Source organism: Rhineura floridana, chromosome 10, assembly GCF_030035675.1.
Source record: "Rhineura floridana isolate rRhiFlo1 chromosome 10, rRhiFlo1.hap2, whole genome shotgun sequence".
Classification (NCBI taxonomy): domain Eukaryota; kingdom Metazoa; phylum Chordata; class Lepidosauria; order Squamata; family Rhineuridae; genus Rhineura; species Rhineura floridana.
This window is the reverse complement of record NC_084489.1, coordinates 53,922,254-53,948,756: the sequence shown is the minus strand read 5'-3', so window position 1 is coordinate 53,948,756 and position 26,503 is coordinate 53,922,254. Positions and strand designations below refer to the sequence as shown.

Sequence of the window (26,503 nt, the reverse complement as noted above, 5' to 3'; positions counted from 1 at the left end):
GGGAAGGTTTTCAAAACAGGTTATGAATAAGACATAGAAACTGCCCTCTTTAACAGTCCTGTAAAATTTAAACTTGTTTGACTCCTTAATTAGAAAAGTATAACACTGCGGCATGTACACTTTTTAAAATGTCTGTTCAAAAATTATTTGAATAAAATATATAGTATGCCATTTTTGCAAGTAATTAAAAAACCCCTGCATGTACACTTTTATGCCTATCAAGATCCTGCTGTGATCTTCTGTTGTACTGCAATCCTATGCATGTTTACTCAGAAGCAAGTCCCAATCCTGTACAGAGAAACTACTCTTTAAGCTGCTGAAAGCTATATATTTACTGAATTCCTAATGTGAGACAAGCAGGAAAAGGAAACTGTGGGTTTAGGTACTGCCTGGGGTCAACGAATCTTGTCAATCATAACCCTGACTTCACTTATTGGCTAAAAACCTGAAAGCGCAGGGATTAGAGCAGCCGGTATTAACATAAGTTGTGCGGGTGGCAGCAGATGACATTTTGATTTATATCTTTTGAACCAGACCACCTAGAAACTTATATTTTTTAAATGATAAGGATTGCAATAAGGAGTCTTTCCCAGCGCTCCCTGGAAATGCTGGCAATTGAAGCCGCGACCTTCTGTATGCAAAGCATGTGCTTTGCCACTAGCCTCTCCCTTTTTTAAAAAAAAATAGCCACAATATTGGCCCTTCAGCTCATGATACATTTCTCCTGTGAATGCTGAAAAACTTGCTCACTCCTACAATTTCTACTAAAAATTATTATTCTTGCCATGTCCACGTGTCTCAGTCCAGCATGAGGGGAGTTGATAGCCCTACCCTTCTAGACTGCCTGGGGAGGAAACAGATGATCTTTTCAAGTTGTGATGGGCTGAGAGTTGCTCAGACCTGGAGAGAATCTCTTTCACCATTTCTGAGGGCTTCCAAAGCACAGCATGAAGTGCAAGGGTTACTTTTCCTCTTCCCCGAGTCCTCAGAAAATCAGGGGAAAGGGTGTGTGTCCTTTAGTTGCTTCATGCTGGAAGCAGCGAAGGAAATTCTCATCCAGAGAAAGTCTAACTACTTGCAAGTGCTGAGTGTCCTTAACACACTGACTTACTAGTGAGCGTGTCCCATTGAAATTAGTGAGATGTACTTCCAAGTAGACACACCTAGGGTTCTGCTGTTAATCTGGAAGAACATGAGAGACTGAGCCGCCATCAGCAGCAGCTATTGTTTATAAAATATACTAGCAGCAATACAGGAATAAAACAAATAATCTGCCATAGACATAGGTAAGAAAACAGATGTGCAGAGACCCTTGACCTTTGGATCTGTTTCAGATCCCTGTAGGCACACAGTTGAGTAGACATGTCCTTTCTGTGACATTTATTATACAGCTGCCATTTTCCAACGTGGCTGAGATGCAAATCAATAATTCAACAACGAGGGCAAGCACAAAGGTCATTTTGGTGGGAGCATTCTTGAGTTGTTGTTGCATATCCCCTTTTGCATCTCAGCCATCTTGGAAAATGTCAGCTACTGAATAACTGCCTCAGAATGGGCATGTCTACCCAGGTTAATATGGGCCTGCACCATGCAAGGTTCTCTGCACATCATTTTATTTACAGGGGTCTGTGGCAAATTTGAGACTACTAGCCCTCTGTGCATGCCACAAAGTCTGTTACCCTTGTCTTGGCTGACCTTGTCTTCCTTCTCTGAGTTTTCTAAAACATGCAGAACTTGGTGGTATGGAGGATATCTCTCGCTTAGGAAATGTGGGTTATCCATAGGGAGATTCCTTGTCATCAACTGTGACTGGGCAATCAGATTGTGCAACCTGGTTGACAAAATAGGCTTGTGTGACTTACTCTTGATATTCTTGATGTTGTTCAGGGATGTGCCGAATAACTTCATAAACTGTACCATTAAAATCCTGGCCATGCACCATGTCAGAGCCAGAAACAGACCGACTTGACACCTGAGTGGAGGAAATAATCATTTTAACTGAGCAAGATAGGCAAAATTAGAACAGAAAACTAAAACAGAGCCTGTGAGGTGTAGTGTCAGATTAGGACTGGGGAGAGCCAAGTTCAAATCCCCACTCAACCATGAAGATTACTGGGTGACCTTGGGCTAATCGCCATTATCTAGCCTAAGCTGCCTCTCAGGGTGGTTGTGAGATAAAATGTTGTGGCATAGAGGGCACCTTAAACTCACAGGAAGAAGAGTTGGATATAAATGTACAAAATAAAAGTTTAAAAATACATTTTAAAAAGATCTATTTGTTCATAGTGGAAACTGCAACTTTTTTTTTGGTAGCCAAACTAGACACAGTGTAGGAGATCCATGGTCCACAGGTTTTGCCCAAGATACCCAACAGCTATGCGCTTTTTTTTTTTAAGCTGGGGATTCTGTTAATGGATCTCATGCATCATGTCTAGCTTAGTCCCTGATCTAATATTCGTTTTGGGCTAGATGAATTCTGTCTATGCACATTTAGGCACTTTGTGGTTTCTCAGTGTGACTTAAAGTTCATAAGACTGAGGAAGTAGAATGAAGAAGTAACAACAAAGGAAACAGACCGGATCTCATGTATCAAGTCGAATTTGGTCCTTGTCTAACTTCCCCTCCCTTTTCTGCAAGGTATGTTTTCATCAATGCACATTACAGCATTTATTTATTTGTTACATTTAGATCCTCCCTTTCCTCCAAGGGTCTAAAGGCAGCGTATATTATTCTCCTCTCACTCATTTTATCCTCACACTGACCCTGCAAGGCAGGCTAGAGTGAGAGAGGGTAATTGACCCCAAGTCACCCAGTGAGTTTCTTAGCTGAGTGGGGATTTGAAGCTGGCTCTTCAGAGTCCTAGGACAAAACTCTTACCACTATACCACACTGGTTTTATACATTCTGTAGCTTTTTCATGTGACCAGAAGCTCAGAAGATTTAGGAAGTGGTTATTACACTCTTGGAATGAAGAAGTAGCAGCGAAAGACACAAACCGGAATCCAAGAGCCTGATTTAGTGTTGCTAAAATTAGCTGCTTTCCTTCTTTATGAATGTATATTTCTGTGTTCTGGTTTTGGAAACCTTTAAACTCAGAGCCATTTCTGTTACTGTGAAAATATATGAAGGTGGCAATGACCTTTCAAATATCTCTACTACATAGATATAATTCTTGATTATGGAAGCACTTACCCTTGAAATTCCTGCAGGGTCAGGAAATGCAACAAATTCATATATTCCAAAATCATCTAATGCATTTTCATGCCCTAAAGTGCAGATATTTAAATGAAGAAAAAAATTAATTATGGACAATTGCATTCTCTGGGATTGTTGACTGTGTGATAAAAGATTCTCAACTATGCAGAAGTAGGTTGCTTGAGTGAGTGGGTGTGAGACGCTTGAGGACTGGAGAAAATAAAGAAGCACAACAAATAATCAGGCCATAGAGACACCAGAGCAGAGAAATGGAAATTAGGCAAATCCAGCCAAATGGGACACGATATGAAAAGAGGGAGGAGACTAGGGAAGCAAGTAACTACTCCTAATGGCTCAGAGAAATGAAGCACAAAAAGACCGTGTGCTATAGGAATCAAGGCATGAGTCTTGCATCACATTTTCCTCTCTCCTTCAGCACAAAAAATTCTGTGCCAAATTAAATGAGACATGTGAGATCTGTGAGTAGATCTCCCTACCTTTCTATCTTTTCTTAAAAGCATTTCTGTATTGGACTGGGGCTGTGACACTGGATGAGGGTGTATGTCAGGAAGCTCCAACCTTTTTGGGGTCAGGGGCACATTTGGAAATCAAAGAAACTGTTGTGGGCACCTCAACATACCCATTTTGCAGGAGGAAAATGGGTGATGCTCAGAATCCCCCACGACAGGCAAAACACTCCAAAGCAAATATAACACAGGTAAAAAAAAGCAAGCAACGTTTTCCTACTCCAAAAGTAGGCAATCCTCACCCCACCAAACAAACAAAACTCAATTTAAAAACTTTGGGAAGGTCTGGAGACCCTTGGTGGGCACCAAGGAGAGTGTCTGAGGGCACTGTGGTGCCCATAGGATCCATGATGGGAACCCCAGGTGAATATGTTCCCCACTAGGGTGTATAGTAGATTCATGTACAGTTTAGATTAGGAAAACAAGAGGTGTAAAAAGGTTAACCCAGCTCTCCACCGCAGTGCAGCTTCAGTCCAGTTAGCATTTCTCTCCAGAGGTTGCTTTTAAGGAAAAAAAATATGCTGGAAGATCTAATCATTAATCTCCAGTTGTCTAGTTTGGCCTTTTGCTTGTCTCCTCTCCCCTCCAGATTTTCATGAATGAACCCCCCTACAGGTTCTAAAGGGATCTATTTCCATCCAGTAATTTCTATCATATTACCTGAAATTGTTTGTGCTTTTCTGTAATCTGCTTCAGGCCTAAAATATTAAACAAAAATCCAGATAAAATTCAGTGCAGAATCAGTAGGTAGCAAGAAGATGCTGTTTATCTTGAAAAAGCATCATGCAGGGTTGACGGACAAAGAATAATGATGTTTTCTACCTGGTCTGAAGCTTCTGCTGTAGAACTAGAAAAAGAGACAGAGAAAAATCAGCCCTTTGTGCTATCGTTTAAAGAACCTCTGGATTTATTTGGGCATTGACATACCTTTATGAGGCTGAAATCTTTTCCATAATGTTAGAAAGCACATTGATACTATCAAAAATAAGGAAATTCCAGTTATTATTCCTAGTGGTGACAAGTATTTTCCTTTTTGGGCCAGCTGCTCCAGTCCTGTGTCAGAGAAGAACAGAAGTTGATAACTTAATTACACTTCGCATTCTGGGCAGGCATATCACGCAAAGTATTGCACACAATAGGGCTTTGGAACTAGAATGTTACTGCTGTTTAAATTGTATAAATACAGTATTCCTGGAACTGTTTTGTCTACTTTAATGTCTGCATGTCTCCAGCGGAAAATACTGGTCAAGTACGATTTAGCTGACCCTGCAACATCCAAACTTGCCACCCTGGGCTCCTACTGGGAGGAAGGGCAGGACATAAATTTAAATAAATAAAATATTGATTCTTCTCTGACTTGCCTTGCATTGCAAACAGGAGCAGATAATTCCTTGATTCCTTCATTTGGCCTGGTCCCAGAGTGAATCAAGATCAAGAGGGTCTGTAATGTGGCAACAGTAGGAACAAATATGTTCTGTGAATATGTGCATGGACCAGTGGAGGCTGGTGCCCGTTCGGACTGGTGGGGCGGAAGGCAGAGAAGCGAACAGGAGGTGGAGTCAGAGCCAACAAATTCTACTGTTGTTCCCAGCCTCCCCCCTGCTGAGCTATCCACTGGCAGCACCAATACCAAGGAGGAAGCTGGCAATCAGTATCATCCCCTGGACTGGTAGCATGTAAGAAGTTAGGCAAGTGGGGGATGGCTAAGAACAAACTGAGGTTGGTGGGGCAGTGCCCCATTCGCCCTCCTGGACTAGCCTCCACTTGGCATGGAGGGAAGCAGTTCTGGGGAACACCAGCAGACAACTGAAACCAGGGACCACAGCCGTTTTGAGATCAGAGTTGCATAGCATGAAGTTTATTTGGTCCGGTCTTGAGTCAGCTGTGGCATTTGCATTGTTTTTCAAAATTTGCAGCAAGGAATGTTAGTGCTTTGCTGCTCTCTTTCTTCCTTTCTCATGGTTGTTTTCATTGAAGCAAAGGATTATGGGATATTTATTTAACTTACTGCATCTGAACAAAACCAAGGGTGCTATAAAGGATCGGTGAAGTATGAATAGGAAAAAAAAGTAGATAATGCTCCAACCTGATTCTGTGCAGAGATAGGAATGGTTAGCCATATATCTTACTTTGCAGGCTGCTAGTGTCAGTCAGCAGTAATAACAGTATAACCGTGGAATCTACTATAATGATTTTTTTAGATGAAATATTATAATTTGTTGATAGTTTCCTTTTTAGCAGGGTTAATTCACAAAATCTATGCTGAATTTGTTTTAATTCTGCTTTATACAGGAATGCCGATAGCTGTCCATTCACCTAGGCTGGGCAAGTCACTGTATTTATTTTCTTTTATTTATTATTGCATTTATATCCTACCTTTCCTCCAAGGAGCTCCAAGCGGTGTACATGTTTCCCCATTTTATCCTCACAACAACCCTTTGAGGTAGGTTAGGCTAAGAGAGAGTGACTGGCCCAAGGTCAGCCAGTGAGCTTCATGGCCGAGTGGAGATTTAAATCCTGGTCTCCCACACTGGCTGTCTTATTAGGATATTTTCTAGTAATCTGTGACTCTGCTTTCATTATATTTAAGAAAAGCTTCCCAGCTTTATTATTGCAGGTTGGCACTGTTCTCTGGGTGTCCTCATTTACTGCCCTTACTATGGTTGCTAGTGGCCACTAGAGGGCACTCAAGTTTCACTCTCATTACTTCTGGCTGAGTTGGAGGGGTGAGCAAAAGATCCTAGTAGCTGCCTGGAACTGCGAAAAGGCAGGGAGCAGGTAGAGGCTACCTGCACACTAGTGTCCTTAGAATGCAGCTAGACCATTTTGCCCGGGTGCAGTTTGAAATGGACCTGCACCCTACTGAACACATTTTTATTTGTCATTGAAGCAAAGGATTATGGGATATTTATTTAAAGTACTGCATCTGAACAAAACCAAGGGCCCTGTAAAGGGTCAGTGAAGTATGAATTTTTATTCACTTTTTTATTGTATTGACTCCCTACTCACACCAGTGGACGGAGCAGGGCAGTGATGACCCAACAGTTTTGAAACCAACAAGGCAGCCGACTTCTCTCTCCCCCTCCCTCGCAGTTACTCCCTTGGGTCATTTGTGGATGTCCCTGGATCCCGCTTTTAGGCAAAGGGAGAACAGCAACACTCTGTTGCTTTATAGCTTGTGACTAGATGCCGTCTTCTCCAAATGTTTGACAGTAAAAATGGTGGCAGCTGGGGAGGTGAGATGGTTTTGGAATCTCTAAGGGAAACAGAAAGCAGTGCAACGCTAGGTCAGGAGCATTGTGGGGATATCATAAGGGTGACTAGATTCTGGCACAGTTCAGAGTGCCAGGCTAATGAAAAATTTAAGGGAGGCATGTTGGCATCAACACAGTGCCCTGGCAGCTGCTGAAGAACACCAAGTGCTAGTGCCGCCCCTCATATCCAGGGGAGACCTGTAGTATTCATGTCCTGTTGGTAAGCTTTCTGGAACCATCTGTCAGGCCACTGTTGAAAACAGAGCATGGAACTAGATGAAGGTGTGATGTTCCTGATTGTAATGTAAATATGGTAAGTGCTGGTTTAGTATAAGACATATGGTAAGTGGAGTGAGTGAGGAGGGGGAGTATATGGGCTGTAGAATACTGGATGATTGGCTGAGCATTTGAATGGCTGGAAGTATAAATGAGAGGATGACGGTTGAATCTGGGAGGTGGTGTTTTGGTGGTGTTGGTGTTTTGGTGGTGTGTTGATGGTGTGTTGGAGAGGTTGGTGTGGAGAGTATAAGGTGGCTGTTGAGAGAGTGAAATAGGAGTTCTGAGGCAATTATTAGGAAGTAAAGTACATAAGAGAACATATATGAAACCATACACTTGTAAACAAAGTCTTAAGTAATCTTGTTATTTCTAATGCTTAATAAATATTTCTTGGTTTACTAAAAGCCTGATTCTTCAGCTGGGATACACAGACTGAGGGGGATGGCAGAGTAACCAAGGCTGAAAAGTAATTGTATCGAACGGTGGCAGCGGCGGAGGAAAAGATATTGTATCCAGTACCACAGAGAAACCCAGAGCTGTAAGCTTCAGAGGCAAGAGGCTGCAGGGGGGGTTGGGAATTACCTATACCCATAGACACAAGGTATCGAGATAGCCAGGCAGAGACTAAGGCACAGTCTATAGGCTATAAGGGATACAGAGTGTTGGGTAGTGTGGCCTAACAGGGGGATCTTTTGAGATCTAGTGTGGTGAAAGGTAAACATAAACCTGACGTTCCTGACTGGGGGTGACCAGAGGTGGGCTGCACATCACAAGGTGGGCCTGACAGTGGTAAGACATCACTAGTGGTCACAGGTAGGGAAGGACGTCACAGAAGGCTCTCCTTATATTTGTATGCAAACAGTGACTGAGGACTGGGCTTCAGAAGGACTAGAAAGTTAGCATTGCAAACACATGAAATTAGGGTATATTTCGACATGTGCTAATATAAAGAAAAAGTTCTCTGCTCTTACAGCTTTTCATTATTGTATTTGTTTGAATGTGTATTCATGCTACAGAATTGCAGACAGCTATCTCTTGTGTTTTGTTCAGGACAGGAAGGTGATCTGAGGGTGGAGGGGTTCTTAGTGACTCCGTTGTCATGGACAGATCATCACCTGACAAGGTTTAGACTTTGTGCCCCTGGTAATCTGTGAAGGGCCAATTAAGATGGTCCGCCCCAGAGACTCATGGATCCAGATGGTTTCCTGAATGCTCTGGGGGATATTCACAGCATGGCTGGTGATACTGCCGAAGCCCTGGTCAATCTCTGGAATACAGAGGTGACCCGGGCGGTGGACACTATTGCTCCAAAGCGCCACCTCCCACCAGGAAAGGCCCATAATACACCTTGGTTTACTCAAACCTTGGGCCTGATGAAAAGGCAGGGATGACGGCTAGAGCGACGATGGAGAAAAACTCAGTCCACTTGCAATCGAACACAGGCTAGAGCTCATTTTTGAGCCTATCATGTGGCAGTGATGGCAGCAAAGAAAGTGCACTTCTCTGCCACCATTGAGTCTGCTCAGTGTTGTCCGGAGATGCTTTTCCGGGTGGTCCTGGGACTTTGGGGCTCTGGCCCTACATTAGACTCTGAGCCCTCAGTCACTCGCTGTGACATGTTTGCAAGGCACTTTGCAGATAAAATTGCTTGCATTCGGACTGACTTGGACTCCTCTTTAACTACAGTTGTGCCAGATGTCCTTGAAGCTTCCTCTGGTCATTTTTCTATGGATACATTTCAGCTTGTAAAGCCTAAGGATGTGGACAGGATTCTGGGAGAATCGAGGGCCACAACTTGTTCCCTTGACCCTTGCCCATCCTGGTTAATCAAATCAGCCAGAGGGGGAGTGGCTGACTGGTTGGCATATTTAATTTACACCTCCCTAAGGGAAGGTTCTATGCCAACATTGTTGAAAGAGGCTGTGATAAGACCTTTGCTAAAAAAAAGCCTTCATTAGACCCTGCAGATCTTAACAACTTCTGCCCAATCTCTAATCTCCCCTTTCTGGGCAAGGTGATTGAAAGAGTAGTGGCTGCTCAGCTCCAAGTTTTCCTGGATGAATCAGATTATCTAGATCCTTTTCAATCAGGCTTCAGACCTGGTCATGGGAAAGAGACTGCCTTGGTCGCCCTGCTTGATGACCTGCGCCGGGCATCAGACAGGGGGAGCGCATCCCTGTTGGTGCTGCTGGACCTCTCGGCAGCCTTCGATACGATCGACCATGGAATCCTTCTGGGCTGTCTAGCTGGAATGGGATTGGGAGGCACTGTTTTATGGTGGCTCCGGTCCTACCTGACGGACAGGACCCAGAAAGTGGTGCTGGGAGACTACTGCTCGACCCCCTGGCCATTGGCCTGTGGGGTACCGCAAGGTTCCATTCTGTCTCCCATGCTCTTTAACATTTATATGAAACCACTGGGAGAGGTCATCAAGAGATTTGGAGTACAATGTCATCAATATGCTGATGACACAGCCTCTCTCTCCCTACCACCTGATTGTAGGGAGGGAGTGCTCATCGTAAACCGGTGCCTGGAAGCTGTGAAGGGCTGGATGTGGGCTAACAAACTGAAACTTAATCCAGACAAGATGGAAGTACTGCAGATCAAGGGGAAAACTGCCTCAGGGATAGGGTTGCAACCTATTCTGGATGGGGTTGCACTCCCCTTGAAGGAGCAGGTCCGCAGTTTGGGAGTCCTCCTGGATCCTGCACTGCTGGTTGAATATGAGGTGGCTGCGGTAGCCAGGAGTGCTTTTGGCCAACTACCAGCTGCATCTGTTCCTGGAGGCAGTTGACTTGGCCACAGTGACACGTGCATTGGTGACATCGAGGCTTGATTACTGTAACACACTCTATGTGGGGCTTCCTTTGAAAATGGTTCAGAAATTGCAGTTGGATCAAAATGCAGCAGCCAGAATGTTAACTGGAGCACGGTGCAGGGAGCATATCACCCCTGTGCTTTATCGACTACACTGGCTCCCAATTTGTTTCCGGGCCCAATTCAAAGTGCTGGTTCTGACTTTTAAAGCCCTAAACGGCCTTGGACCAATGTACCTGAGGGACTGCTTACGCCGATATGTACCTGCCTGGGATTTAAGACCATCTGCCTCTGGTCTCCTCTGAGTGCCTGGAGTGAAAGATGTTAGACTGACAGGCACGTGGGAGAGAACTTTTTCAGCTGTGGCCCCCAAGCTTTGGAATACCCTACCCCAAGAAGTCCGGTCTGCTCCCTCCCTGATGTTTTTCCAGAGACTTCTGAAAACAATCTTGTTCCGGAGAGCCTTTGGGAGAAACTGAAGGTAGAGCCTGACACTGATTTTATGATTTTATGTCCTCTATGTTAAATTATACCCTTGTAGTCCCCTCTAGTACCACTCCCTGTATATATGTATATGTGTGTGTGTATTGTATTTTTATTGTATTTTATGTATTTTAATTTATTTTAATGTTTTCGTGATTTTATTGTTTACAATTTTATTATGTACGTATTTTATTTTATTTTTGTAAGCCACTCTGAGTGCCCTATTATAGGGTAGAAGGGCGGGATAGAAATATTTTAAATAAATAAATCTCTCTTTAATTCTCCACACCACATACAGGGAAGTGCCCCAGTCCAGCAAAAGGAAGTTATTCTAATGCAAGGACAAAAAGAGCGCTCCCTACAGGGGGACATAGCCTTGCACCCAGGATAATGTTGCTCTCCTCCACTATGCATGTACTGACTGTTTCCATCAACAAGTTCATCTCCATCAACAACAGTCACTGTGACATTCAGTTCAGATGAACATCAGCCCTTACTCTAGTTTTTGTTGAGATGCTCTACCTTTTATTTCACTGGGGTCCCCATAGATCAGGGATAACCAACATAGTTTGCTGCAGATATTGTTGAACCTCATCCCCCATCATCACTGACCATTGGCCATGCTGTCTGGGGCTGATGGGAGCTGTAGTCCAACAACGTCTGGAGGGCACCATATTGGCTATCCATTATTATTGCCCTGTGAAGTGAAAGCTTGGACCCTTGACTCTTCCTGCTTAGTTCTTGTCTTGTTGCTGAGGGCACACCTCCCTCCCTCAAATACCCAAACTCCTTACTTCCCTTGCTTTGGCACTTGAGGCAACCACCAGCTTAGCAGCAAGCCAGCCAAAAAGGGTGGTTATCTACCGCTGTGATCTTGATTCATGTTTGTAAGCTGCCCTGCAGGCTGTTGCAGTGGGATATGCTCTTTTAAAAAAAACGCATGCATAACACCTCTAAGGCCATCATGGTGCTTACTTTACAAGGCTCTGAGTCGCACCTGATGTCAGCTCAGTTGCTGCTTTTCCTATCTAACAGCTGTTGGGACAGCTGGGGGTGCATTGTGGGTTATACAGAGAAGATGGCTTGTTTTTGAAATATTAATGTATTCATTTAATCTGGTTATATATTTGAAGTTGTTAGCTACGTAGGTTCATCGTTTAGCTACATGTTATATTTACAGATAGGACTTGCTTTATGTTTCATTATATATTCATATATAAACTTAAACTTATTTATACAGTATATAAACTTTAAAAGTATTAATTTAGTTAAAGAGGTTACCTAAGTAGGTTAATTGATTGTGTTCCTTCATGCAAGCTAAGCTATTTACTAGGTCGAGAGACCAAATGTAACTATGTTTTATTTGAATTTCAGTCCACCTCCCACCATGATCACTTGACACTTTGTATCTCCCTTAGGGGATAGGCGAAGCTGGCCACTTCATTTTCTCATTCTTCCAATCTTAAGATTCAGTTTTCCACATTTTCTCATCTTTCTGATTTTTTTAAAAAAAAATCTGATGAAAACTCATCAGCATTTTAGTGCTAATTGCTCCATTTTTTGTATACAATCTTGCCTTAAACACATTTTTGCAAAATGTATTTTCCCTAATATCTATATGTTCCTGAACAGAATGCATTTTAATGTTATTTTCACTAATAAATGCATTTTAGGCACCCTTTATCCTAGTATATGCATTTTTGTACATATTACTTGGCTGGACCCCCTCTAGGATGCACACCTAACATGGTGAGGGGGTTTGGGAGTGTCAAAGAAGCTGACAGCAATGCCATCAGGAGTCTAGACCAAGAGGCTAGGCTCCTAGCAGGGGCACCCAAGGCGGAATGGTCAAAGCTGAGACACCAGACTAAGATGCATCCAAACTCAAAGGAACGCAATGGTAAACCACCTCTGAATACCTTTTACCAAGAAAACCCTATGAATAGACTATCCAAAATGCAACCCGAGAAAGTGCTGGAAGATGAGGAGGAAAAACCCCAGATCAGATGACACTCAGTGAGTTACTGGGGAAGAACAATGAACAATACAAGTAGCGCTGTGACTAATGACGCCACTGGGTCAAAGCCAAAAGGAAGCCCAGAGGCTGATGTGCAAAGATGTGAAAGGAGAGTCTGGAGTTGTACAACGTACACAACAGGAACATGGAATGTGAGAAGCATGAAGCAGGGAAAGTCAGAAATTGTCAAGCAAGAAATGGAACATATCAACATTACAATACTTGGCATGAGTGAATTAAAATGGACGGGAATGGGACATTTTCAATCAGGCAACTACAAAATATTTTATGCAGGAAATGATAAATCAAGAAGAAACGGGGTTGCTCTAATAGTGAGAAGTGATGTAGCAGAAGCAGTTAGAAGCTATAATGCAAGGTCTGAGCGAGTGATATCAATGAGACTTAACAGGAAACCTATCAACATAACCATCATCCAAGTCTATGCTCCAACGGCAAACACAGAAGAAGAGGAAATTGAGAGTTTTAATGCAGAAGTAGAGGAAGAAATTGATCACACACCAAAACAAGATGTGCTGATAATCAGGGGGGATTGGAATGCAAAAGTAGGGAACAGAGAAGAACTAGGACTTGTGGGAAAATGGGGCTTAGGAGACAGAAATGAAGCAGGAGAAAGACTTATTGAATTGTGTGAAGCCAATAATTTGTTTCTTGCGAACACATTTTTTGAGCAACCGTAAAGATGACAGTACACATGGACATCACCAAATGGTCAATATAGGAATCAAATTGATTATATAATTGGTAGAAGAAGATGGAGAAGTTCCATACTTTTTGCAAAAACAAGACCAGGAGCAGACTGCGGTACAGATAATGAACTGGTAATATTGAAAATCAGAGTAAAGCTAAAGAACAACAACAATGCAATCATAATGCCAAAATAGAAATCTAAATAACATCCCAGAAGAATTTAAAGATCAAATAAGGAAGAGATGTGAGGCTTTAAACCTAGCTGATAGAGAACCAGAAGAACTATGGAGTGAAGTCAAAGACAATATCAGGGAAGAATGCAAAAAGACAATACCTCTAAATAAAAAGAAAGACCTCAATGGATGACTAATGAAACTCTTAAAATGGTTAAAGAGAGAAGAAAAGCAAAAGCAAAAGGAGACAGAAACACGGTCAGAACCCTAAATGCAACAATACACCGACTAGTACGTAAGGACAAAGAAAACTATTACAATAGTTATTATATAGAAATAGAAGACGACAACAAAAAAGGTAGAACAAGAGGCCTGTTCCAAAAGATTAGAGAAATGAAAGGGAAATTTATACCAAGAGTAGGGATGTTGAATAATCAACAGGGGAGCACACTGACTGACCAAGATGAAATAAAAGGAAAATGGAAGCAATACACTGAAGAACTCTATAAAAGAGATGCAAGGATGACGGATTCCTTCATGGAGGAACCATATGATAAAGAACCAGAAATGTTAGAATGTGAGGTGAAAGCTGCTCTTAAAATACTTGGAAGAAACAAATAACCAGGAACCAATGGCAGGAACCAATAGAGTTGCTACAAGCTATTGAGATGAAATTTGTCCAAATTTTGACAAAAATTTGTCAACAAATATGGAAAAGAAACAATGGCCCACAGACTGGAACCTTTCAATATACATCCCAATTCCAAAGAAAGGGAATCATAATTATCGAACTATTGCCTTAATATCCCATGCAAGTAATGCTCAAGATTCTACAACAAAGGCTCTTACCATATATGGAGTGAGAAATGCCAGATGTCCAAGCTGGATTTAGAAAGGGAAGAGGTACCAGAGATCATATCGCAAACATACGTTGGATAATGGAACGGACTAAGGAATTTCCGAAGAAAATCATGCTTTTACAGATTACAGCAAAGCCTTTGATTATGTAGATCATGAAAAACTATGGAATGCTTTAAAAGAAATGGGGGTGCCACAGCATCTGATTGTTCTGATGCACAACCTATACTCTGGACAAGAGGCTACTATAAGGACAGAATATGGAGAAACCGATTGGTTCCCCATCAGGAAGTGTGTGAGACAGGGGTGTATTTTATCACTCTATTTGTTTAATCTATATGCAGAACATACCATACGGAAAGTGGGTTTGGACAAAGATGAAGGAGGTGTGAAAATTGGAGGGAGAAATATCAATAATTTAAGATATGCAGACAATACCATACTACTAGCAGAAACCAGTAATGATCTGAAACGAATGCTGATGAAACTTAAAGAGGAAAGTACAAAAGCAGGACTACAGCTGAACGTCAAGAAAACTAAAGTAATGAAAACAGAAGGTGTATGTAACTTCAAAGCTGACAATGAGGACATTGAACTACTCAAAGATTATCAATACCTTGGCACAGTCATTAATCAAAATGGAGACAATAATCAAGAAATCAGAAGACGGCTAGGACTGGGGAGGGCATCTATGAGAGAACTAGAAAAAATTCTCAAATGCAAAGATGTACACTGAACAGCAAAGACAGGATTATTCAGACCATGGTATTCCCAATCTCTATGTACAGATGTGAAAGCTGGATAGTGAAAAAAGTGGACAAGAGAAGAATCAGCTCATTTGAAATGTGGTGCTGGAGGAGAGTTTTGTGCATACCATGGACTGCGAAAAAGACAAATAATTGGGTGTTAGAACAAATTAAACCAGAACTATTACTAGAAGCTAAAATGATGAAACTGAGGTTATCATACTCTGGACATATAACGAGAAGACATGATTCACTAGAAACGACAATAGTACTGGGAAAAACAGAAGGGAGTAGAAAAAGAGAAAGAGCAAACAAGAGATTTATTGACTCCATAAAGGAAGCCATGGACCTGAACTTACAAGATCTGAACAGGGTGGTTTACAACAGATGCTATTGGAGGTTGCTGATTCATAGGGTCGCCATAAGTCATAATTGACTTGAAGGCACATCACACACACACACACACACACACACACGCACACATATAGAGCTGGATAATGACGTTGTAAAATTCAGAGAAGTGCAAATTTAGAAGCATAGATGTCTTTCGGTTCTTATAGTGTTTCAGAAAGTGCAAATTAGGTAGATTTGACTTTAAACATGAACTGAAGTGAATTTCCTCATCCATAGTCTGCCTTGACAGTCCTTGCAGAAGGCTTGTTTGATCAGTTAAGAGATCCTATCCCTCCCCACCCTATCGAATTACAGTTCTCAGGAGACAGGTAAATAGTGTTAGGCCACTTTAACAAGACCCACATCAGGCACCATAACTGGGGCACCAGGATGAGACAAATGTTTCTTGTGTGGGCACAGGAATTTGAGAGCAAAATCTGAACTGAACTCAGAACATTTGTTTAGCATCACATCTGATTGAGGGCTTCTCTTTTGCGTTTTTGATATGTGGAATAATGCCCCACCCTAAAAAACATTGACTGGGACATGGGTAAAATCAGGAAAGCACCAAGGCCCATAACATTTATTTAAATCTTTGCAAAATCAGTGGTTTCTCTTGTTTTTAGCAAAAGGATAACACATGTACTGTGTCCTCAAAGGTGAGCATATATTACACATGTTAGATTAGAGGAATAAAGGGAGTGTCTGGACATGCCTATAAACATCAGTCACTGTGAAAAAATGGACTGCCTTCAAGTCGATTCCGACTTATGGCGACCCTATGAATAGGGTTTTCATGGTAAATGGTATTCAGAGGTGGTTTACCATTGCCTTCCTCTGAGATTGACAGGCAGTGACTGGCCCAAGGTCACCCAGTGAGCTTCATGGCTGTGTGGGGATTCGAACCCTGGTCTCCCAGGTTGTAGTCCAGCACCTTAACCACTACACCACACTAGCTCTCATCAGTCAGTGTAGGTAACTTTAATATTTGCTGCATTAAATATAGATGTTCTACTAGCTATTCCACACTGATTTCCAGACTTGCACCATTCATGTTTCAGATGGGCCACCTGGCATTAGGCAATTTTTTTTGAAGTGCTACCTGTTTATTCCAGGTTTCCTCCAGGGAGCTTCTCTTTCCCTACTCATGTTATCTTCACAATAGTCCTGTGAAATAGGTTAGACTGAAAAAGAACCCAAGGTCACCCAGTGAGCTTCATGGCTGAGTGGATATTTGAACCCAGGGAGTCCCCAGTACTAGCCCAATACTCTAACCACTCCACCGGGTTTATTCAGTTTCATGTTTAGCTAGTGTCTTTAGAAAAAATAATAATCAAATTTTAAAATGTAAAACTGGTTGGAAGAACCAAGGAGTGGAGAGATTGTGATGTCACAGATGCTGGCCAGTCAGTGCTGTGCACTGTTGGCTCTGCTGGCTAGTCAGTGCTGTGCACTGTTGGCTCTGCTGCATAAACCACAGAACCAGTTTCCCCTGGAATCAGTATAACTAGCTATGTAGGGAATGCAGTATGAGAGTGCAGCAACTGCTGTCTCTCTCTCTTTAAACTTTTATGTGCATCTATACACACCCCAAATATAATATATCTGTGATGTATATAGCTTTTGTAATATACGCATGAGTGGGTACTTTGCCTGGGGCCAGTACAAATTGTATTTGTCTGTCCAAGTGTCTGTCTTTAGTTAAATATATATAACCCCATATCACGCCAAGTGCAAATAAGAGAGAGATAAGCTGTAGCCATGGCTTCGCAAAATTGCAAATGAATTTGACTACTCTTGGTAACAGTGCAACCGTATGCCACAGAATGGATAAGAGTTCAGTGTTTTCATTTCTGGCACTGCTAATAATGCCAAGAAACTTTACAATCCTAGAATAACCAACATCCAGATGGAGGGTGCCACATGCCAGAAGCAGCAGTAGGGAATTAATGCACAATTGCACATCTGATTTTTATTTTTTTTTGCATTTCCAGGATGATATGGAAAGGAGGAACTTGTGCATATCTCCTAGGGACGGGAACTCACATGAGTTCCAGATGTGAAGACAGTGGTCACTTCCAAACAACCTGCTTATTGAGTATTCATCCTAATTTGTTTGCATAAAGATTTTGGGGGAGGTTAGACAACATTGGGTATTTATTGAGCATTCATTTTGATTTGTTGGCAGGGAGATTGTGTGATGTTTCATGAAACAAGTGTTACCTCACACTTTCCAGTGCATTTTCCCATCAGTTTCCTTACTGCAAAAGGTCCAGTTGGGATGGGGGAGCAGGCTTGTCACACAAGAGCCCCCAGTCATTGTGCTACCGGAATTTGCTGGTATCTGATTGAATCAGAGCTTGGAAAAGTTACTTTTTTGAACTACAACTCCCATCAGCCCCAGCTAGCATGGCCACTGGATTGGGCTGATGGGCATCGTAGTTCAAAAAAGTAATTTTCCAAGCTCTGGATTGAATCCCACCTGAAAATAGCAACAGTCTAGGAGCGCCCACTTGGTTTATCTTATTGCAGGAGAGATCACACAGTTTTGTGTTTTGTATGTCTCCTGGGAGAAGGGCTATTTAACCCTTGCCCATCTGGCCATTTTGCCACTCTAAATTTCTCCTACTGCTTTGCTTCTCACCCACAGGGAGAAAAAAAATCTGTGGGTACCCACGTCTTTTATTCCTATACCTTTCCCTTCCAGGGTCAGTTTATTTGTTTATTATTTATTAGATTTATATCCCACCCTTCCTCCCAGTGGAAGACTAGGGCAATTTTGAGAGGAAAACTGCTCCGAAGGGAAAGTGTCGAGCTGCTCTGTCCCCTGCCTTCATACCCACTCTTCCTCCACTCAAACTTACAGCCTCCAGTGGTCCTCCTGCAGAAACCAGGAGGCAGACAAGTGTCTACTTTTCTGTCTACTTTGTGAGTTTTAGTTCAGGGGGGAAATTGACACATTACAAGGAATAAAGGTGACCTCACAGACTCTCAGCCTACCTCTTGCACGCTTCTGGTGTAATGTGCAAAGCTAAAACAGCTATCAAAAGGCTCCCAGAGATCTGAATCTACCCAAGAGTTTTGCAGATGTAATAGTGATTTCATCTGTTCTAAACCAGTGGTTCCCAACCTTTATGAGGACGGGACCCCCTTTATAAGCTGAAAAAAATTGTGACCCCCTCCCCCCAGGGAGGCAGGCTGGCTGTCAGGAAGGAAGGGGGAAAGCAGCCTTTCTTTGCAGGCTTGCTTCTTTTTGCTTCACAAAAAGCCCTCTCCTCTCATTCTAAGTAAGGGCGTTGCCAGTAGCGGCAGTGCAAGGAGACAGGAATCAGTGATAGTAATCCCCTCTTCTTCCTGGTAGCTCCACCCTAGCCTCCTTTGGCATCTGACATGTATTTTATAGGCAGATGCCTGCTCTTAGTGCGCCTGAAAGACACTCTGGCGCTTCAGCAAAAGGCCTCCCCTCTCGTTTGGAGCAAGGGGAGGTGTCATCTGCAGCGGCAGCGGAAAGCAGACAGTGTAGAGGGAGTGAAGACTTTTTTTAAAAAATTAATAAATAATTCATTTCTTTACTGTTCACTGCCCCCTCTGGATTACTTCGCAGCCCCCCTGGGGGTCCCAGCCCCCAGGTTGGGAACCACTGTTCTAACCTTCTGTTTGTACATTCCATCACATTTCTTTGTTCAGGGTTTTCTAAATGGAGGTTTGATTCCTCGGTTCTAGACTGGCTGTCACCAGTGGTTTTGCAGCCAGTATGCATGTTGCACTTGAGATCAGTCACATGACCTATAGTTCTACCTACTTCTCTGAGCTGATGCATAGGCTGCCATGAACTGAACTTGAATTCCTACATGCTTCCAATATTTATGGCTTGTTTTTTTATTTTAGTTATCTAAGGTTTTGCTTTGCAAGATAAGGAACCATAAACTGTTGCCTCCATTTATAAGTATGCTCATATTGACATCATAGAAACCAATAACACCATTAGTCATAGTCTGTAAAACTCTGAAGGTCATGGGTTAGAACTAAATTGCATTCATGACATTATTAGTTTTGATTTAAATCCTTAAACAAAATATGCTTATTAATTTCGTTCTGAAATACCAAAGGATTTCCCCCCCAAATATTAGCCAAATGCCTATTTTAATATGCATTAGTTCACTTGAATTAACATACACAGACAAATGAACTAATGTTAATACACCTATACAGGTTTGATTTGTACACACATTGACACACACTGCTGTGCGTTCTACAGATGAGAGAACAACATTTTTCTCAGTGAAACAGTCTAAATTCCTACTCATTTAACCAATGCTAAGTACTAGTTGGTTTTCCCCACCTAGACTGGAGATATCAAGGCTTTACCACACAGACTTTAATACAAAGTCTGCACCTGGAGGCAGGTATCTTTTTGTGCTGCCATTTTGAGGCAGTTTAATATGTTCCAGGTCTTGTATATGCGTATCAGGCCAATGGCTATCAAGGTGATCATGAAATCCTGGAAGAACTACAGTACTAAGGCCTAAGACTATTTGTACCACCACATCTGAGATACTGGGAGGCAGTGGCGTTGATACCAGCAGAATCCCTGTTCTGCTCTAGGTGTCCAAACTTAAGATACATCAGTACAAGCCGTGTGCTCAGTAGGGTAATGACAAAGAAGGTGAAATCCTTACGGATAGAGGAAGGGAACCTTGGGTTCAGGGGCTGAATGTGGCTTTCCAGACCTGTCTATCTGGACGTTGGGACTCTTCTCAGACTACACTCTTTGCTGGCCTGCTTCACTTCCCCCTTGGGTGCTTTTGCCTGGCTGGGATATGTTATTGAACTGCAATAATGCTTTTTGATTGCCTGGATGGAGTTGTATGTGAATGTAATTGTGTAGAAACTGCTCACTTTTGCATGGCTGAAATGTAGCTTAGTGTACAAAGGGAAGAGTCACATCTGTTGCTGCTCCCACTGTTGCCTCTGATCATACCCACCATTGGCATGCAGCTTCCTGAAGTTTGCCCACAAGGGAATGTGGCCCTCGGGCTGAAAAAAGGTTTTGAACACTACAATCCCACTTCCTCTTTCCTCAGTTATGTGGATCTATATTGCCAGACTGGATAAGTTTAGTCTAGGATAGGATCCCTTACTGTCCCTTTCCCCAGGTCAGAGTGCTAGAGGTTGAAGCTATGATAAGAGATGTTGCTTCAGGAAAGAAGCAGCTCAGACTGGAAACTTCTGTAGGAACTGGAGGTTCCCCACTTCTGGGCTCTCAACCATGCTTGTGTTTCCATGCACTTCTCCCATTTTCCTGAGTAGCCTAATGAGTAGCTAGCCAGATGCTTTGGTGACTGTTCCTGTCTTGCTTGCCATCTCCTCTACTCCTATGGTCATGGAGGAAATTGAATGGTAGGGAGGACCGAGAACTGACCAGGAACCCAGGCACTTGGTGGGGGAACTCTCTGTCCTGGGGCAGGAACGTCCAGGTCTGTTGCTCCTCGGGATCACTGGCAGTGTGAAGATCTGCTGGAGAGTCCAGATCTCCTTCCTCTTCATCTGAGGAGGCTTCAGGTTTGAGGTCCAGGCAGGGTGACACCTGCTTTGTGTTATCATGTGTTAGCCTCACATAATTGGAAGCTGCTTCAAAATGCTAGGTGAATAAAGATGAAAACAGCTGCCATTCAGAACATGATTCTGGATGAGACAACTGGACATATCTGGGCTAAAGTAGAATCCTCTGCCTTGTGCAGCTAAGTCTCTATCAGACACACTGAACTGGTTGCCTTGCCACAAGTTCTGAATGTCAGCTGTTTTCTTCTTTACTTACCTAGCATTTATAAACAGCAACTACGATGAGCCCAATGTGAAGTGAACCCAATAGGAGGTAGTCCTACTCAGAGTAGCCCCATTCAAGTTAATAGACATGACTAACTTAGGTTTGTTAATTTCAGTGGGTCTACTCTGAATATAAGTTGAATAAAATCCAATGATAGTTAATTACAGTATATGCATGAACTCACTTTTTTTAATAATATGAGTTAACTAAGATATTATTGAAAATATATACTTAAATACTAAAATGGCAAAGAAAAAAGTACAAATACATATTTTGCAGATTTTGCTAGCTTTTCAAGTCTCATCATAAACAGTAATATTGGTACTTTTATAATCCTGTTAAATGGAGTCCTGTTTTACTTCCACAAATAGCAAATATGTAATTTTTATTTCTAATGCAACACAAAGGCTTTGTTTATGTTTTTCTTTCCCAGGCATCAAGGTGTTCTCCCCCCCAAACTGTATTACTTTAACTATAAAATTGTAACCTATTTTCCTTTCAGTGTGTTTGAAAACACAGAACTGTCATCTGTAGTGATTATATTAAATCTCTTTGCAAAATAGGCAGCTGCAGCCCATGTTTATCTTAAGCATAAAGCTCAGGTCTTTGTGTTGTGGAAGCCAAATAAGCTTGCAAATTGTTCTATAAGGCAACATCTGAATAACAAGTTTACATTAATGTAATGGCTATCTGAAAAAGATGTATACTTCTTAATAAGAGGACAGTATGTAAGACATTATCTTAATTCTACCAAATACTTTCCCATACAGTAATTGGGGCAGGGGAGAAGGAAGAGATTTTACACTGTTACTCTAATCTACAGAATGCATTTCAAACACTTATTAACTAATTCTTTAAAAGAGGACAAATGGATTTCTGTATCTATACATATCAGCTATAATCCTGTAGGAAACAGCAATTGTCTTGCTTAAAACACTTGCAGTTCAATCATATACTGTATGGATCTATTCCCGAGTGATCCCCATTGAGTTCAATAGGACTTACTCCCTTCCAAGTAAGTGGGCACAGCAGTGGTTCCCAAACTCCCCCCCCATGGACCACTTGAAAATCGCTGAGGATCTTGGCGAACCACTTAATGATGTAGCAATTGTTATGTGCTGTGAAGATGTTGCATAATCTTTAATTTTATTTTTATTGCTGCTTTTAGCTCGTATATAGAAATAAATTGTATAGTATTCAAATTGTAATACAATAAAATACAAGAAACAAAAGAAGCAAAAAAATACAATTTAAATATGATTATTTAATGCAGACATGCCACAGACCAGCGGAATGAAGCTCGTGGACCACAGGTAGTACACAGACCATAGTTTGGGAACCCCTGGTGTATAGGATTTCAGAATTGTTGATTCACATTTATTTATCCTATCTATATTCTGCTTTTCCTTTGGAAAAGAGGCTTGCATGGGTCTCATGTGGTCTCCCTTCCAGATACTAGTAAGGTCTGCAACCAGATGTTGTTGGGCTACAACTCCCATCAGCCCCAGCTAGCATAGGCATTGATCAGAGACTATGGGAGTTGTAGCCCAACAACATTTGGAAAACCATAGATTCCTCACCCTGTCCTAAGTCATTCACTATAATACATGTATCAGTGTAAGAATGCAGAGAGAACTTGATTTATGATTGCAGGCCACATTCAGACTTCTGAAGTATGAGTGGATGAATCTTAAGCCTTGCAATGCCTACATAAACATGATAACTACATTAGCACATTCTGATGTTGAAGGACCAGAATATAGTAATACTGCAGCAGATTCATGGACAGATTAAACAATGTTTGTTGTAGCAATGTTTAGGAGTAAGATTTTAGTCACATAGGCTAAGATTTCACTCCACCTTTGTTAACTCCTGCTTGACTGGTCCATTCACAACTGAATTATCTAACATACCATTTACATCTACGCCAGGCACAGAATTTGCATTAAAAGCTAACTCAAGTTTGGAAAAGGAGTGAAAAAAGGGGGGGATCGGAAGGTATTGTGCATAGCAGCAAAATTTCAGAGCTCAGTTATTATTTGTCCCTGTATAGTTTCTCTTTCAAGTCATTATTCAGTAAGTAAGGGAAGTTCAATGTATTGATCCTATTGCATGAATTGGCCATTATAAGGAGGCACAGCTTCAGTGTTTGTAAGCTGAGGAAGACAAGCCTGTCACACAAGGCATCTCTACGTTGCATACTTGAGTATAAAACAGGTATTTGCATTGTAATGATTTCCCACAAAGAAACCTGGAACTGTAGTTTGGTGAGGGTGCCAAGAACTCTCTGTTATAGATCCCAGGAATCCCTCACAAAATTACATTTCCCAGGGCTCTTTGGAGAAAAGGAACTATGATTAACCCAGTGTAGGTGTGGTGAGGCATGCCCTTAGGAATTCTACCCTCTCTGTTTCTAAGATATTGGATGGTTGGGTTTTCTGAGTTTTGGGTTTCTCATTTTTCCAGTCATAATTTCAGTTCTCCACATTTCTGCAGCAATTTGTGATCTTTTTTTAAAAAAAATCCTCATGAAAATTCTTCAGTATTTTAGCTCAAATTTCTGTTAACACATTTTTGTATGCAGTTTTGATTAACATACACATTTTTGCAAACATTTTCGCCTAATATAATGCATGTTTGTATGTTATTTTCACTAATATATTCAATCTTATGCATTTCCCTAATATATACAGTATTTAAAAGATTGTTTGGTTGGAGAATTGCATCACAAAATTCAGATGAATACGAATTTCAAAGGATGGCTGTTTTCAGCTCTCCTTTTGTTTTGCAAGGTGCAAATTTAATAGATCTAGCTTTAAATACAAACTGAATCAAATTTCTCCCCCATCCTTAGCTTGCAGTTTTGATTTTGTACAAGTCTTGTAAGTTGACATGTATTCATTCATTCTTACCTTTTGGCATAATAATCACAAATATGTGGGTTTCTTTCCATTTTCCAGTCATGTTGTTGACAGCTCTGCACCTGTATTCTTCTGTTTTTTGTGTCACTTTCTCAGATCCAACTTCCAGAGACCTTCCATACTTAATGAGGTGTGTGGAGTTGTCTGCCCTCCGGATCCACGAATAATTATTGGGTGGATTGGAATCTGCTGAGCAGTAAAGCTGGACTGCTTCACCTTTATCAACCGTAAAATAATCCCCTAATTTCTGGCCATTGTCAGAATTTATGGTAAGTCCATAGGGTCCATCTGAATGAATATAGCAATCATGGGGGGAGTGGAAAAGAGACAGAGAGAGAATGTAAGCCCAACAAAGAAATAAATTTCATGACATGTGGCTGCTGTTATGTCAAATCTTCCAATTATAATACTTCTCTTTCACACACTATTATTTTTCTAGTCATATCTTAAATCTACACAGAGCTGATTTTAGGCTTTGTAATATTTTAAACTTTCTCTTCACTCCAAGGTCTACGTCACACATAATGCTAAACTGGTTTAGTGTTTTAAGAATGAGCCACAGAGATTCTGGCTTTCACCACCACCCCTTATATCCTCCTATAGTGAGCCTTAAGAAGCTTCTGATTAACCACAACTAAGCTTTATGTCCAAATGCAAGCTGTTAACCTACGGTTTGTTGAAACCACCCAGTTTCTTAAACTACAACTTGAAACTGGCTTGTTTCAGTGAGCAGTGGTTAAGATAAAAATGACCCCTCTCATGACTATTAACAGTAAACAAAACTCCACAAAAAAGCAACTTCTACTGACACATTTAATGTCATGTTTCGGTTGGACCTCAGCCCTCCTGCCCACCCAAGACATTAGTTAGATCCAAAAACTCAGGACTGTTGTTGGATTTTCCTGGCTACTCTGGTTTTAGCCCCCAGCATGGCAGGAGGATGTGACCTCAATTCCATGTTTTAAGGGCAGTATCAGTTCCCACTAAGCAAGCATCTTTAGCTATAATGCTATAGCAAATTTAAGAGAAATGACCATCTCTTCATGTTATGCAATAGAACAGTAGATGTAAAGCTATGTAAACCTGTACAAACCTTAGCATTCTACACAAGGGTGAAACTCTTCTGTTTACATAGCAAGCTAAATTGCATAAGATTTCCATTTACAGGGGTGGTGGTGGGGAGTTCAGTAAATTAGTTCTGGAATAGCTGTAGGGTAAATAGAGATTAGGGTACTTGCAGCTGGGTTCTTGTTTACTGAACAATCACTCCATAGACTAGAACCTCGGAGATACACGCTAATCAGTCATCCAAGTGGGCCTTACTCAGGGCTTCTTCATAAAACTCTCTCTTCAAATAAAGGCAAACATGAGCTGAGAGGATCCTTTTCCAATGTGGCCATGAGTATTAAAGCAACCGTATAGTCCCTGACAATGCACTGAGAATGGCTTGGGCTGGCTCTGGGATTTAGGACTGCTTGCGCTCAAGCCTCAGGGCCCTCTTCGGGCACAAAAGGAAACAGGGATATGCATCACTGGCCCCCTGCAATTAGCAGGCAGTCTGTAGCTTCTGGATTAGTCAGGTTTGGGGTGAATTCAAGCAGCCTGGAATCCTTTCCTGATTAGTAGATCAGTTTCTTCTATCTACTGTATTTCAACTCCCATAGGAGCACTGGAAACTGCCTTATATCAAGTCAGACCATCTCAGTATTGTGTGCACTGAAACCCTAGAGGGCCGCTGCCAGTCATAGAGGGAGTCTTTCCAAGACCTACCTGGAGATGCTGGGAAACTGAAACCTTCTGCATGCAAAGCAGATGCTCTACTGCTGAGCTATAAGTCTTCTCCCAAATGCTCTACCGCTGATTACTAGCCAAAATGGCTATGTTGAGCCTTTACTGTCAGAGGCAATATCCTTCTGAATACCAGTTGCTGGAAATGGCAGGAGGGGAGAGTGCTCCTGCACGCAGGTCCTGCTTGTGGGCTTCCCATAGGCAACTGGTTGGCCACTGTGAGTGCAGGATGCCGGACTAGATATGCCTGAGCCACCAGGGCTTTGAGCTATGGCCTTTCCCAGCTCTAGCAACTGAGCCCAGATCCCCTCTTCTGGGGTTGGATTTGTGTAATACTCATGGCTTGGCTCTGACATATATGATGATTTTGTACGTTGACAGTGTTGCCTGCATCTGCCCACATGCAGATAGGGTGCTTATTCCCTGCTCATCCTGGAGTTTCAGGGGGAGAATGTGCTTACATGCACATGCTCAGGGAAAGGATCAGGTCCATACTGCCTCAGCACCAGAAAATGGG

The 26,503-nt window shown here is 41.9% G+C and overlaps 1 protein-coding gene across 1 annotated transcript in view; it reads right to left on the bottom strand.

Moving 5' to 3' along the window:
• Window positions 1-1,858: 1,858 nt before the first annotated feature.
• Window positions 1,859-26,503, bottom strand: part of HEPACAM2 (HEPACAM family member 2) — a 45,641-nt gene continuing 20,996 nt past the window's right edge. Inside the window, 6 exon segments of the mRNA XM_061586631.1 lie at window positions 1,859-1,972; window positions 3,193-3,266; window positions 4,383-4,420; window positions 4,545-4,569; window positions 4,650-4,775; window positions 24,190-24,486. Coding sequence (XP_061442615.1) covers window positions 1,859-1,972; window positions 3,193-3,266; window positions 4,383-4,420; window positions 4,545-4,569; window positions 4,650-4,775; window positions 24,190-24,486 — 674 coding nt within the window.